General features: G+C 32.7%; 2 protein-coding genes and 1 non-coding gene across 3 annotated transcripts; 2 read left to right on the top strand and 1 right to left on the bottom strand.

Moving 5' to 3' along the window:
- Positions 598-3091, bottom strand: LOC18608900 (bidirectional sugar transporter SWEET15). The gene is made up of 6 exons (XM_007043812.2): positions 2887-3091; positions 2067-2103; positions 1751-1961; positions 1470-1631; positions 1245-1364; positions 598-1147 (listed from the first exon to the last, which is right to left on the bottom strand). Exons 1-6 carry the CDS (start codon positions 2936-2938, stop codon positions 866-868), a joined length of 864 nt encoding a protein of 287 aa, XP_007043874.1. The 5' UTR covers positions 2939-3091; the 3' UTR covers positions 598-865.
- On the top strand, positions 7369-7440 carry TRNAQ-UUG. The gene has a single exon. It is a non-coding gene; the product is annotated as a tRNA-Gln (tRNA).
- LOC18608898 (delta(3,5)-Delta(2,4)-dienoyl-CoA isomerase, peroxisomal) lies at positions 9975-12011 on the top strand. Its single transcript, XM_007043810.2, has 2 exons — positions 9975-10772; positions 11625-12011. The coding sequence occupies exons 1-2, from the start codon at positions 10136-10138 to the stop codon at positions 11813-11815; spliced, it is 828 nt and encodes a 275-aa protein (XP_007043872.1). The 5' UTR covers positions 9975-10135; the 3' UTR covers positions 11816-12011.

Here is a 13769-nt window from a genome sequence, read left to right as displayed (position 1 = left end):
GGTGTGAAATTCTTAGAAGTGAATTCATGGAGAAGACGGTTGAGGAGATCAGAATTTAGGGAGGGGTACCACAATTGATACATTTTACCCTAAACCCATAATAACATATGAGCTATTTAATTTTGTTTTTCAAGAAAAACATGAACAATATAAGATTTAAATTCACAATCATGGCGGATTAGTCTGGTGTCAGAATGTTACTGCAAAAAATCTAAATGGAAGCAACATTAGGAAACTTTGGATTGCTGTTTGAAACATGCAATAGGGAGAAGTTTGAACATGCCCAGGATCAGAAATATATCTCATCTGTCATAAAATTATTTAGCCAGTTGGGGAAAAAAAAAACCAAAAGCCGTTCTGCCATCTCACGTTTCCTATTGAAAAATACGTGGGTCCTTCGTTCCTATCGCATCCAGCTGTGGTGTTGTTGTGAATGAATAAATGTTGGAACCTGCTTGAAGGCACCAGCGAGAGCCACATGGCTACGATGTCAACTTTTATGAGCCCGATAAGGGGAAAACATTGCCCTGCACTTCTAATCAACTTTACGGTTCGATCATCAACAATACCAAATAAAGAATAATTGTCATCCTCAGATTTTAGGAAAACTGGGGAAAGAGTCATTCTTGTATTTCAAAGCAATAGTACATATTCAGGATTAATGACATACAAGATAATTAAACATGGGGCGAACTGAGATAGGCACAATACATCGTCATTTTAGTGGCCCCTGGCTCATTTGTTCTGTGTACAAAGGCTAGGGTGGTGAGGGGTGGAGCAAAAACAAGATGGAAAAACAAATGTGGAAGGCGGTTTCAGCATCAGAACTCTCAACAAAATGATAAACTGGGTACATGTTATTTAATCAAACAGGACATTCATTTGATTGGAGGTCACTGGAATCTTCCAAGCTTTTCTCAGTTTTATCAGGCTCCCCTGTCTGTTCGTTCTCTTTTGTCTTATTACTGTTTGCATCTGGTTGAATATCAACAGGATAGACTTCCGAGGCGCCTATTGTGCTCAGGACAACAACAGTTTTCAATTGTTCTGGGGGCTTCTTCTCCTCTATGGCCTTTTTGGTGTTTCTGTAAACTGCGTACAGCAGCATCTGGAGCATCCCCAAGACGAAGCCTAGGACATTCGGAAGCTGTCGATTGAGAAGGAAACAAATGAGCAAATTAGTGGCTCAAAGCCAAGTGAAAGAGGAAAAAATGCGTCCCACATCAAAGAAAACAACAGCTTACAGCAACACAAATGTCTTTAATGAATAGTCCATAGGCAAACCACATAATTGCACTCAATGTGAGGAAAAATGATAAGTTGAATGGCATGAACTCAACACTCCCCGTTCGAATAACTCGTGCCTGGAAAAATTAATAAAAATAATGAAGTTAAAAAATGTGTAAAAATGGATCAGTAGACACGCCCTTAATTTAAAAATAAATAATAAATAAAATACTAAAACTCACCACAATGTTTAAAGGTGCTGCAAAGACAGATACAGAGATGGCAACGCAAATCCAACCAAGAAGCTGGATACGAATTGAACTTTTCACCAGAAAGCGCGTGAGAATAAGGATTAAAGAAAACAGCCCCACGTTCATACCAACAAAAAGTTTCATAGCTGACATCTGCAGTAAAAAAGAAACAAAAGAGACAATAATTAGAATAATTAGCTAATTACTTAAACCTTTGACTAATATTCTCATAAGAAAACCTTTAAAAACTGAATTTTTATCATATTAATTACCCTGCTATTCTTTGATGCATAAGCTATGTATATAGATATGTACATAGTCTCTACAATACATCCAAAGGAGTTGATGGTGATGAGAAGGAAAGCATCCTTTTTGATCAACGCGTAATAAAGCCATAGCATGGAGCTGAACAATGCCACTTGGTAAGGAAGTGATTGGAAACTCTCTGTTGATTTCTTTCTGTAAATTCGGTAGAATGTTGGTCTGAAATTTTTGAAACCCAAAAAAAAAAGGTTATTCCTCGTCTGATCAAAGAGAAACCAATGATTTCGAGTCATGTAAGAGAAGATGATATAGACAGATGCTTACACTGGAGCGAGATATACAAGGACAGAGATGATGTTACCTGTCATCAATCAATTGCAAACAAATTCATTGGTTATTTATTACTCTATAAAAAAGTACATGCATAAAGTTTTCACTGCTCAACTAAAATAAAATATCTTACAAAAATGCTTTCATGCAGTTATTAAAATGAATGTATTAATTTATATGATTGGAAAGGTGGATCATCATATAGGTGACAATACTAAATTTTTGATAGCGAAATAACATTTATTTGTTTTTGTCTTTTATTTTTGTTAAGAAGCATATGTAACTGATCACATCAATTATCTTTTGGTGATATTGGAGGTATTACTAACAAGGAACAACTAGTTAACCTGTTTAAAACAAAAATAGTATTATTAGTTGCTTAACTTAACCAAATTATGACTAGAGTCGCCTGGAATAAAGTAGAAGATGGAGGAAGAAGGAAAAGAATGAAGAACCTAAACCAGACCTAGCGTATGAATAAGGACCAATGTTAACCAGGGGAGAAAAGGCTTAAATGAACTCTTAAAAAGAGAGGATGAAAGAGCAAGGAAACAAAGATGAAAGCTGAAGAATATGGAGCAGGTGAAAGAGGAAAACGGAAATATATAAACTGAGATGACTTGGAACAGAACGAAAATGAGCAGCGAAATGACTCCAAGAAAAAAAAAAAACCCGAAGCTGTAATGACCAGCCTGATGAATATCCCTGTTCAATATTCAGTTTTATGTCTCGAAAAGAGTCATGAAAGTGAAGAAAAAAGGAGGGTGGGAAGAGCATTTGATATGCAATGCTTAAGCTTTGTGTAAATATATACCGAAGACACCAAATGCGACAGCCCAAGAATGGTGATCACCCATTACAGCCATCTCTCTGCTAAACAGGAAGAAAACAATTTGAGGGGAGTCAGAAAAAGAGTCTGTTTAAAAACAGAAGAAGGTAGGGGGCATGAAAGGGGAACCCTAAACCCGAAAGCCTTTGTATGTCATGCACTCAAAGGATGGCGATGAGAGGGATTTATATAGAGAGAGCCTTTTATATGAAATATTGGGGTGGGGGTTGGGGAGGGGCTAAGTTGGGTTGGGTTGGGTTGGGTGGTGAATGCTGATGCAAGCAAGAGTGTGTGCGTTTTCAACTCATTCTGGTTGCATGACAAGTGGAACATTAGTTGGTGGCTTCGCATAAAATCATTTACCCTTTGTCCTTACCCTATTGCCCCTCCCCCACGTGCCTCTTTCGTCGCGTGCCCAGCGTTCCAACCAAATTGGCATCCCTCCTACTTACCAACGTTCTGAAAATGCTTATTAAGCTTGAATATAAACCCATCTTCTTTTCTTCCTTTTCTGTGTATTTCTTATTATTTGACTCATTATTGTTATTTTTCTATAAAAATTAATTAACACCTTTAGCTTTGCAAAACCTTTTTACTTCTTAACACAATTTGTGTTTTTTTTTTTATTTCCTTTTTTTGATGATATTAGTGTGCCATCTTTCTGGTTTAACTTAAAAGTACGTAATTGTTGCATTGGTCATAATAAATCCAATAATCATTAATTGAGGATACTATATATAATTCCTTTCTTGTCTCCGTAGAGGATCGGAGAGATACACCAAGTTAAATATCATTACAACGTTACGATAAGAAAATTATCACTGGATAAAATAAGTCCCCACTGTCTGTAAAAAATAGAATGCGAGAAACGGAAGCGCCACGCGCCAAAAACAGGGGTGGCAGGATGTGTGCAAGAAGAGCTTGTATGATAGTAGAATTTTACGTTACAGATAGGGCGCAGAGGTGATGGTCGAAAAGCCTGAATTCATGTGAAGCAATAAAAACACAACCTGGAAGCCGTTTCTCTTTTAGCATAGTGAATATGATGATATAACCAAGTCCGAAACACACAAAATGGAACACGCTCATCCGCGTCAGCTCTGAAACCCTCTCTCATTATTTCTGTTTGTGGTTGATTTGTTTTTGTTTGTTTGCGTTTCTCTGCTGTTGCGTGGCAAAGGTTTCGTGTGGCATATGACCTTTTTTATCCTTCAAGTCGTTGTAATGGTTTTTTTATTCTTTTTCTTTTTCTTCAAAATATTTGCAGTTATATGATGAGACGGAGGTGGAAAAACAGGACAGAAAATATATGACCTGCAAACAATAATGATGTTGTTATTCTTCTCTTGTATCTATTATCTGGTTGGGATTTGTCTGGGAATGCTAGGTGGAGCTGGCCAGATTCGTGGTTGTACGCAAACGGATATCAGCAAGTGTTTCTCGTAGCTTGGATTTCTTTGAGCGCTACACAATCTTCTTTTAAAAGTCTCCTTCATTTTGGTGCGTAAATTTGCACTTTTTGATGTATACCACCCACCAAATGATTTGGGGTTTCCCAATCTGATGCGAGACCCTATAATGGTATTGCTAGCTACCTCTCTCTGCTTTCCAGACCCCACACTGCATCGCCCTCCCAACCCTGCTATTCATACTGACAAAATTAAGATTTCCTTTTTATTTTATTTTCTCCCTATATATTAGCCTTCCGTGACATCAATTCTTCCTTTCTTTGCAGCCAAAAACGTGCTGGCGATGGAATGAATTATTTCTCGACATTCAACTTTTTGAGTGGTTGATCTGATCTTTAAATCTTTGCCTCCGTTTGATTTGACTTCTGGCTAAGGTTCATTACAATCCGTTTAAAGTTAACGCTGAAAGGCACTAATTTATCGTTATCATTTGGTTAATGATGATATTCATGATTTATGGAACAGAGAAGAGCTGGGGCTCAGAAGTAGATTCGTGCATTCACTAAATTAATTAATCATGAAAAAGGGCTTCGCTCTCCCCGCAGCTTAAGCGAAGGTTCATGGGCGCTGGCTGCTTCAATTTGCAAACGAAATTAAAGCATATTAAAAAAATGGTGGGGTTCCAAATTTATCAGATGCAAACGACGGGTAGATATCAGACGTGGGGTTCTCTCTCATGTTTATCATCTGAGTTAATGCTTGATATCAGTTCAACAAAAAGACCACGCCATTGCATTATTTATTCTTTTGATTTGGAGGTATCCCCTATAATTGAACTCGGAACTGTGTGTGCAGGGGATAGATATTATGGTTTGATCGAACCACTCTTTGAGAAACTTTTGGTCCACGATGGCCTGAACTTGTGGCTGCCTTCCAGCGTCCATTTCCCTGATTCACTAAGCTTAAGCCAGTTCACCTCATCATTATTGGGAGGGGGATAATGACAAGCATATCATTATTGCCATTGTGGTGGGGTAAACAAGATAATGACCACCCTTTTTAGGAATCATGGAGAGATTATGTAATGCTGGGTCCAAATCTGGTCCTTTTTTCTTTATTTATTATTACTTACTTTTTCGATTTCCTCTCTTTGATGTCAGGAATATCTTTCTAATTAATACAAGTAATACCCTTAACCCATTTCAATGAGATTATACAAAGTTAAGATTATTAAATCAATTTAAGTACAACTAACCCTCATATTAATAGTTTACTATTAGTTTTTAGGTTAAGATTGTGAGGTTCACCCGTAAATATATATATATATATATCTAAACATATAAACATTTTATTTCTTAAACTAAAACTGAGAATTGAAACTTATAACAAATTGTATACAAAGAAATTAATTAGTAATTCATTAATCACTAATTAATATATTTCAATAATCAATGACTAATTCATTAAAATAAACTACTAATAAGTAAGTTTCACATATTGAACAATTTGATCAATTGATTCTTTATATATTTTTATTCTATGGAATAAGATGTTTTAATCTACAATTTAATCAATGTTAATTATGAAATTTATCAGCACCGACCCACCTGAGCCTTGTATTTTCTTCTCTTTTTTTTGTCAAAATTATATATTTCATCATCCATGCAAAAGTGAGAAATCCTACTTGCCCGCTCAGGGAACAGGGTTGGAAAGCTTCCAAAAGCTAGGTCCGATGTGGTGCTTTTTCCACTTTTTATCTTGTCTTGCTTTTTTTTCGTTTTGAGGCTCTGCTAACGTAAGAAATTGAAACATTTTGTGCAAGGTAAACATGATCAATTAGTGCTTCATTAGAGTTCATAACTAATTGGGAGGGAGGAATTCTGCATACATTGGAATCTGCCCACGTTAGTTAAAAACGTGTTTGACCCAAATAAACATCAAGTAAAAGTTGTACCAATTCATTCAATTCAAGCAGGGGACGACACGAGAACCTTATGCTGGATTCCATGAGAGATTGAAGAGCCCTTCTCTTCTACTTATTTTTTAAAGAATACTAATTTTATAACCTTTTCTCATTGCATGGCTCAGCTGATAGGAAAAGAGGAGCATGTTAAACAAGGTAACACGTGCTGGGAGGAAGCTTCTCTCAGCATTTTCACGAGTAAATGATTATGTTGTTATATAATATTTATTGACAATTGGATGTATATAAAAATTCAACTATGAAAACATTGTATGTTTAAAATCATTATAGATTATGGAAAGCAAGAAAGTAATGTAGTAAATGTTGAATAATTTTAAAGTGTAAACTTTTTAAAAGATATTTTGGTTCATTAATTATGGTGATGGTACTTATCCTGGCATCGGTTAGATGGACGAATATTTTGTTTGTTTTAATATGATTGTTAGGTCTCCAAGCCATATTTGCTATTTTGTAACTTGAAATTCTGGATTGAAACTTTTTGTTCTTCCTTCCACCTCTGTGTATGAAAAATAAAAGAAACTTGTTGGCGGTCAGTTTCAAGTAAAGGTATGAATGTGTGAAAATTCCAAATGGAAAATGGGGATTGTTGTGATCCTTGGTTAGGGTGATTGAACAAGGACACATAATTAAGAGGGATGCTAAGTAAAGGCAAGTGAGCTAGGAATTCTCGAGACTCCAAGGAGTGTAGGGCCAGGGGGGAGTTGCACCTAAGATGTCTAGATGCACAAATCATATGGTTACGTGCCAGCAGAGAGGTCTTCAATCCAGCCTTGATTTCTGTAAATGCCAAAATAGATTTTCCGTCCCTCAACACATCATTCTCCCTTTGGTCTGAAATCACAACTTTAGTCATTTACAAACCGCATTTGTTTAAGGAAACCCTTGTTTCAAGTGCAAGCATTTCCATTTCAATTTTAATCAATCTAGAATCTTTCCGTACACAACTCTCTAATTTCTCTCATTTGCACCTTCTCCTAAGCTTCTAACCCCTGTTAGGTAAGTCAACCCGTGTATTATTCCTTAATCATGTATCTAAAATGCCTTCAGTCTAATTTTGTTAACAACTCGCACCTTGGTTCTATGGTGTAGTGGTTAGCACTCTGGACTTTGAATCCAGCGACCTGGGTTCGACTCCCGGTAGGACCTTTTTATAGAAAGTTCCCTAATCAGTTATTTTAATTAATTTTTAAATATAAAAAGGAATAATGATGATCATATTTACCATCCTATTAAATTGAGGATTCCCTAATCTTGCAACTTGACCTCTTTTTTAATGTAATATTACCATTATTGGATGGAAAAAAAATCCTATCAAGAAATTCTACTATTCTGTCTGCTCTTGCAAATGTGAAAAATAAAATTATTTATTCTTTTATAAATTCTAACTAAATAAATTAGTGGAACTAATAACAAACAAAGTAACCAAGAAAATATTTTTTCATATTTGTAAAAAAATCCATAAAATTTTTTTTTTTGTCAAAAATCATTATTTTAGGATAAATTATTAAAGGCAAACGTGAGGCTGAATCTGGCCTGCGGGAAGAAGCCAGATCCGGCTTCTCTATGGGAGGCCAGATCCAGTTTCTGCTGGACAGATTTGCGCCAGTAGCGTTAGATTGGACCTCAGCGGCCTTGGGTCTACGTCAATTGGATGTTGAAGGCGATTAAGAGAGTTACTCCGTGACAATCCTAACAGCCAGTGAAGGGAAAGAGAAGAAGGAAAAAGAAAAATTATTAATTTTTTAACCTTTTTTACATGTTAATATTTGTTTTTTAATTTTATCCAACTCATAATTTTTTTAATTTTTATTTTAAAAATGTTTTTTGAAATATAATTTGAATATTTAAAATATAAAAGTAAAATAAGAATTTGTTATATATTGTGGTATAAATATAAAATATATATTTTAAATGTAAAGATATATTCTTTAAAATATACATACATATATATGGATATATGTATATATGTATATATTCATGTACACATACAAACATAGTTTAGTTTCATTTGCTAATTGAAAAATAATTTGTTGAAAGAAAATATTTTCTGTGTAAAACATTTTATTGAAAAATTAAATTTTTATTATTATTTGGATAAAATATTGAAAATATCTTCTGTCATTTGAATTATCTTGTGAAAAATATTTTCCAAAAAAAATCCTCAAAATTTACTCCTTTCTAAATCAATAAAATATGATCCACATGACAATATTAAAGATGCTCATCTTTACCGATTAAAAATTAATATGATGAAATAGAGCTTAGATCATCAATTATTGATTTTGTACATAGATGTTAGTATAGTATAAAAGAAATTTTTTTTGAATAGTACAAAAGGAAATTAATGTAAACAGTATGGATTCAAGCTTATAATATTCTACAATTACTACAAGTTTAACAGTTCTAGTTTTGCTTTTGTTGAGATATAATTAACGTCCACTTTAAATTGATTAGTGGAACTATTGCATGATCAATAACTTTTTAAAGAAAATTTTACTACCCCCTTAAAGAAAATATAGTAGTACTATGTACTATATTTTGGTTATAAAAACAAATTTAATGCAAATCAAAAGCAACTAATGAAAATTTATTGTTCAATCAAATATATGGTGTGCATTAAAATTCTAAGTGACACAAATAATTGGAGATCCTTTTAAGGAAGCTCTTTAACAATTTTGATACGATATGCCAATTAGAGTAATTTAATTTTAGTAAAAGGTTCACATTATTACAGGTCAAAACTTAAACTCAATTGTGCATAACCTTAAGCTCTGAAAATAAAGTTTAAGGAAGTCTATAAATCACGAGTTCATATTTCTAACGTAAATGATATATCTAAAATAAATTGTAGAAGACATGCTTAAAATAAGTGTTAGAAAACACATATTTATATACCCCAAGACCTACCTCATCTTGTACTAATATGAGATCTGTAATATTTTACTCCAAACGCTTTCATTGTACAAGCTTTTTACTTGTAAAGGAGGCTCTTTATTTGTAAAGGGAAAGAAAATCTAAAAATAAATTTTAAATAAGTTTATAAATAACAAATTCACGTTTTTCACTCTAAAAAATATGTTTAATAGGTGATAAAAGATTCATATTTATATATTTAAAAGTCACTTCATGTCTTACTGATATGGATTCTACTTAAAATTCACAAGCTTACGATATTCTAAGTGATCCAAGTAATATGTGATCCTTTCATGATGCTCCATAGCAATTTTGATACGATATGCTCGGTAGATTAGTTTAATCTTAGTAACATGCTCACATACTCTCATACAAGATTCACGGATTCAAGTTGACAAGGTTACAAATTCGATGCTATCAACACATATAAAGTAACTCACTCCTCACCGTTAACTGTTAAAGGAGTTTTACTTCTTTGGAACAGTAATATGTCATATATTGATTCAGTCGAGGGTACATAACGCTTATTTAGCTTTAAAAACTTGGACAGAAGATTTGTTTCAACATTTTAGAACATCCAGAGTTTCAGTCAATAGAGAGAGGAGACCAACCGAGCCCAGATCGGAGAGAAAGGGAGATCTGCCTTTTTAGGATAAAATATTACTTTGTTCCAAGCTGAGCATTAAAATGTTCAGAAATTTCACAAGATTCCGTGTTTTTTTTTGGTATTTTATTCCATTAATTTATCAAGTTTAAATTTAGAAAAAAAATTACAAGAGCTAATTTATAAAGATTTTTATGGAATATTTCATTCCATTTAGAGGATGATGATACTGTACAAAAAAGTGATATATTCGGAATCTTCAATACTTCTTTTCATTTCTTTGCTTTTCACTGACTTTCCTTCGAAAACTGCGAAAATCCAAAAATGGAAGAGAAATACGAAACCCTGGAAATTCTCCAAAATTCACCAAACTCTGGAGTCTTTAACCTAATCTTTAACCGCCCATCTGTCCGCAACGCGCTTTCTCTCGACTTCTTCAACGAATTCCCCAAAGCTCTTAACGCCCTCGACCAAAACCCTAACGTCGCCGCTATAGTCCTATCCGGAGCCGGCGACCACTTCTGTGCAGGCATCGACCTCAAAAGCCTCAAAGACATCTTCCGCAATCACTCCGGCGACCGCGGCCGCTCCGGTGAGCGATTACGGAGACAGATCAAGTTCATGCAAGATGCCATCACCGCCATCGAGCGGTGCCGTAAACCGGTAATCGCGGCGATACACGGCGCATGCATCGGCGGAGGGATCGATATCGTGACGGCCTGTGACGTAAGGTGTTGTACGAGGGATGCGTTTTTCTCTGTGAAGGAAGTCGATTTGGCTATTACGGCTGATCTCGGATCGCTCCAGAGGCTGCCTGGGATTATCGGGTTCGGCAACACCATGGAGCTGGCGTTAACAAGTCGGAGGTTTTCGGGTCAGGAGGCAAAGGAGTTGGGTCTTGTTTCTCAGGTTTTCTGGTCAAAGGAGGACTTGAGTGAAGGCGTCCGTAACATTGCGGAGGGTAAGTTTGTATTTTTGTTATATTGACTTTACTGTAGTATAATATTATTAAATCAAATAGGCCTCGTGGCTATTTCGAGGAGAATAATATTAGTCCTGAAATCTTATGGTACATTTAATTTGTGGAAAAAAATAATAATAAATAAAATATATTATTATGTAATTTGATATGATTAATGAAATAAAGTAAAAATAATTATTATAATTTATTACTATATGATTATTTTTTTATTTTATTTTATTTTTAAATATTAATAATTATAATTTATTTAAAATATTAATAATTGATAATTTAAATATTAATATTTTTATAATTTAATCATTAATATTATAAAATATTATTATTTTATTTTTAATTTCAATATTAATATGATTATTTATTTTTATTTTATATTTAAATATTAATAATTTATAATTTATTTAAAATATTATTAATTGATAATTTAAATATTAATATTATAAAATATTATTATTTTATTTATAATTTAAATGTTATTATTTATTATTATTTTATTATTTAATATTAATAATTTATAATTTGTTTAAAATATTAATAATTGATTATTTACATATTAATATTTTATTTACAAATATTAATATGGGTAAAGTTGTAAATTTTTAAATTTATGAGAGGTAATTTAATCTTAACAATTTTTGATAGTTAAAGAAGAGTTTTTACTAATTTTGAAAAATAGGTAAAATGGGAGAATGGTTATTCCTTGCTTAATTGCCAACCAAACAAGAGTAAATAGTAACTAGGAATAGAAGGGGAATAGCTTAGCCATTCCCCATACCAAACATGCAGTTACGTGTGTGTGGTTGAATGTTAAAGAAAGTGATATTGGTTTGGCAGGAATTGGTGGGAAGTCTCCACTAGCCGTGAGTGGGACAAAAGCTGTGTTGCTAAGAAGCAGGGAGTTGAGTTTGGAACAAGGATTAGATTATGTTGCAACTTGGAACTCTTCGATGCTTCTGTCTGATGATCTGACCCAGGCAATCTCTGCCCAAATCCACAAAAAGAAACCTGTTTTTGCTAAGCTGTGATGATGTTGTTGTTGTTGTTCTACTTGGTTACAATCTAGTTCACCTTTAATTCCTTGGAATAGTAACGTTTGTTGTAGTATTTTACTATTAGTAGCTTACAATGCTGACTTGGAGAATATTCCCTTCGTTCACTCGCATCAAGCGGATTGTCAAATTTCAAGTCGTTCTAATAATTTTAATTGTTCAATTTTCTTTTCTTGCTGTGCTCATTATCATTTTATTTTTTTAATGAAAAATTGTGTATTAGAGACGTTTGTGTTCTTTCCTTACCTTCGAGAAATGAAAATGTTTTACGAAGCACTTGTTTTTATACCTGTCAAAATGAGCTTGGCCCATTGGATCGATTTATTTTTTATTGAATATGAAATGAGTTGAGCTTGAAACTTTAGATCCATATTAAAATCGGGCTTATATGGGTCAGTCCACCAAATCAATGGGCTGGGGTGGGCCAACCTTATGGAATAAAAAAATTAATAATTTTATATATTTAATTATCAATAATATTACTTATTTTATTTATTTCAATGTGTTTAATTTTTACTTATCAAATTAATAATTTTAATTTATAAATTAAATAATAAAATAATTTTATTAATAAAAAATTTATTAAGTAAAATTATAAAAAAAATTTTTTTTTACAAAAAAAAAAATGGGCTGACCCAACCCAACCCATGGGCTAGTAAGGGATGGGTTGGGTTGAGGTTTTGATAGCTTAAATAAAAATTGGCTGGCTCGACCCAACTCATATTTTCTTAGCCCATAAGGGCTTGGGCTCAGCCCAGCCCATATAGACAACTTTACCTGTTTCTCACAACTCAGTCTTTATTGGTTGAAAGGGTAAGGATAATAAAAAATTTCTCCTTTTAACCTAAAAATAAAAAATAAAAAACAAAAATGAATCTCAATGTTGTTTTCCCTCCTTATAAAATCTAAAATTGAAACTAATTCAAACCAATGTTGAATTTGCAATTAGAACATTTAGTTCATTGATTAATGTATAATTTTTTATTTAAAAAGTAGAATTTGAATATGTTTTTTTTTTCAATTAAAAAAAACTATTGTTGGATTTGGTTAAAAAGCAATTCAAAAAATATTTAATTTGGTTCAAATCAGTTTTTTATTTTATTCTATTTTAAAAAATATATCGTTTATCCACGCTTTTTACGTCTTCAATGGATAGGCACTTTCGTCATACTATGCCTATCTTCGAACTAGGGGATGAAGTGTAATTTTTTTTTTGTATAATAAGGTGTCGCTAATTGTGTTTATTAATTTATATGTTTTATAAAATAATCTTATTTTGTTATTGTGATATTATATTTTCATTTTTCTTGTCCTAGACAATGACATGATAACAAGCAGAAACACAAAATGTTTGCTTTTTCAACTCCAATTTAATAATCATTGTATGAACTCCAATAAATTATCTTTTATGTGGGATAAATTTTATGCAATAATTAATTTATATCAATTTAGAATTTATCATAATTGAATTTTAGAAAATAAAAGCATACTTAATTTTTGATCCATAATTTGACAATGAAAGTGTTAGGATTTTCCTCCTACTTTTTTCATTAACTCTACAATTGGTGAGATACTTAATGTTTGTGTAGATAGTTGAGAAGACTTATTCATATCTTGATATAATGAATCCCTAATTTCACAAATCATAGGATTTAGAATTTCTTAAATAGACTTATATTCTTAAGTCCACATTTAATATTATTGTCTAACCTATTTTATTAATTAGATCATATTATGGAATATAATATCTTCACTTTATCAAAAACCAAATAAGCTTAATCTATCTTTTATGAAAAGGTAAGACAAATTAAATAATGCAAGTCCAACACTTTCTTTTTGGAGTAAGTCCAACACTTTATTATTGAAAAAATCTAACAATGTCTCACTAGGACTATGATATTTAAATTCAAATTTTAAAAACGCATTTTCT

The sequence above is a fragment of the Theobroma cacao genome, chromosome 2 (genome assembly GCF_000208745.1).
Source record: "Theobroma cacao cultivar B97-61/B2 chromosome 2, Criollo_cocoa_genome_V2, whole genome shotgun sequence".
NCBI classification, from domain to species: domain Eukaryota; kingdom Viridiplantae; phylum Streptophyta; class Magnoliopsida; order Malvales; family Malvaceae; genus Theobroma; species Theobroma cacao.
The sequence above is the reverse complement of the archived record's forward strand: the minus strand, read 5'-3'. Positions and strand labels throughout refer to the sequence as shown.

Excerpts from the sequence above, each read along its gene's own strand:
- LOC18608900 (XM_007043812.2), bottom strand. The coding sequence starts at position 2,938 with ATGGCTGTAATGGGTGATCACCATTCTTGGGCTGTCGCATTTGGTGTC. Across the intron at positions 2,104-2,886 it reads TGTCGCATTTGGTGTCTTCG|GTAACATCATCTCTGTCCTT; the intron begins GTATATATTTAC and ends GATTGATGACAG. Across the intron at positions 1,962-2,066 it reads CTTGTATATCTCGCTCCAGT|ACCAACATTCTACCGAATTT; the intron begins GTAAGCATCTGT and ends CAAAAATTTCAG.
- LOC18608898 (XM_007043810.2), top strand. The coding sequence starts at position 10,136 with ATGGAAGAGAAATACGAAACCCTGGAAATTCTCCAAAATTCACCAAAC. Across the intron at positions 10,773-11,624 it reads CGTCCGTAACATTGCGGAGG|GAATTGGTGGGAAGTCTCCA; the intron begins GTAAGTTTGTAT and ends TTGGTTTGGCAG.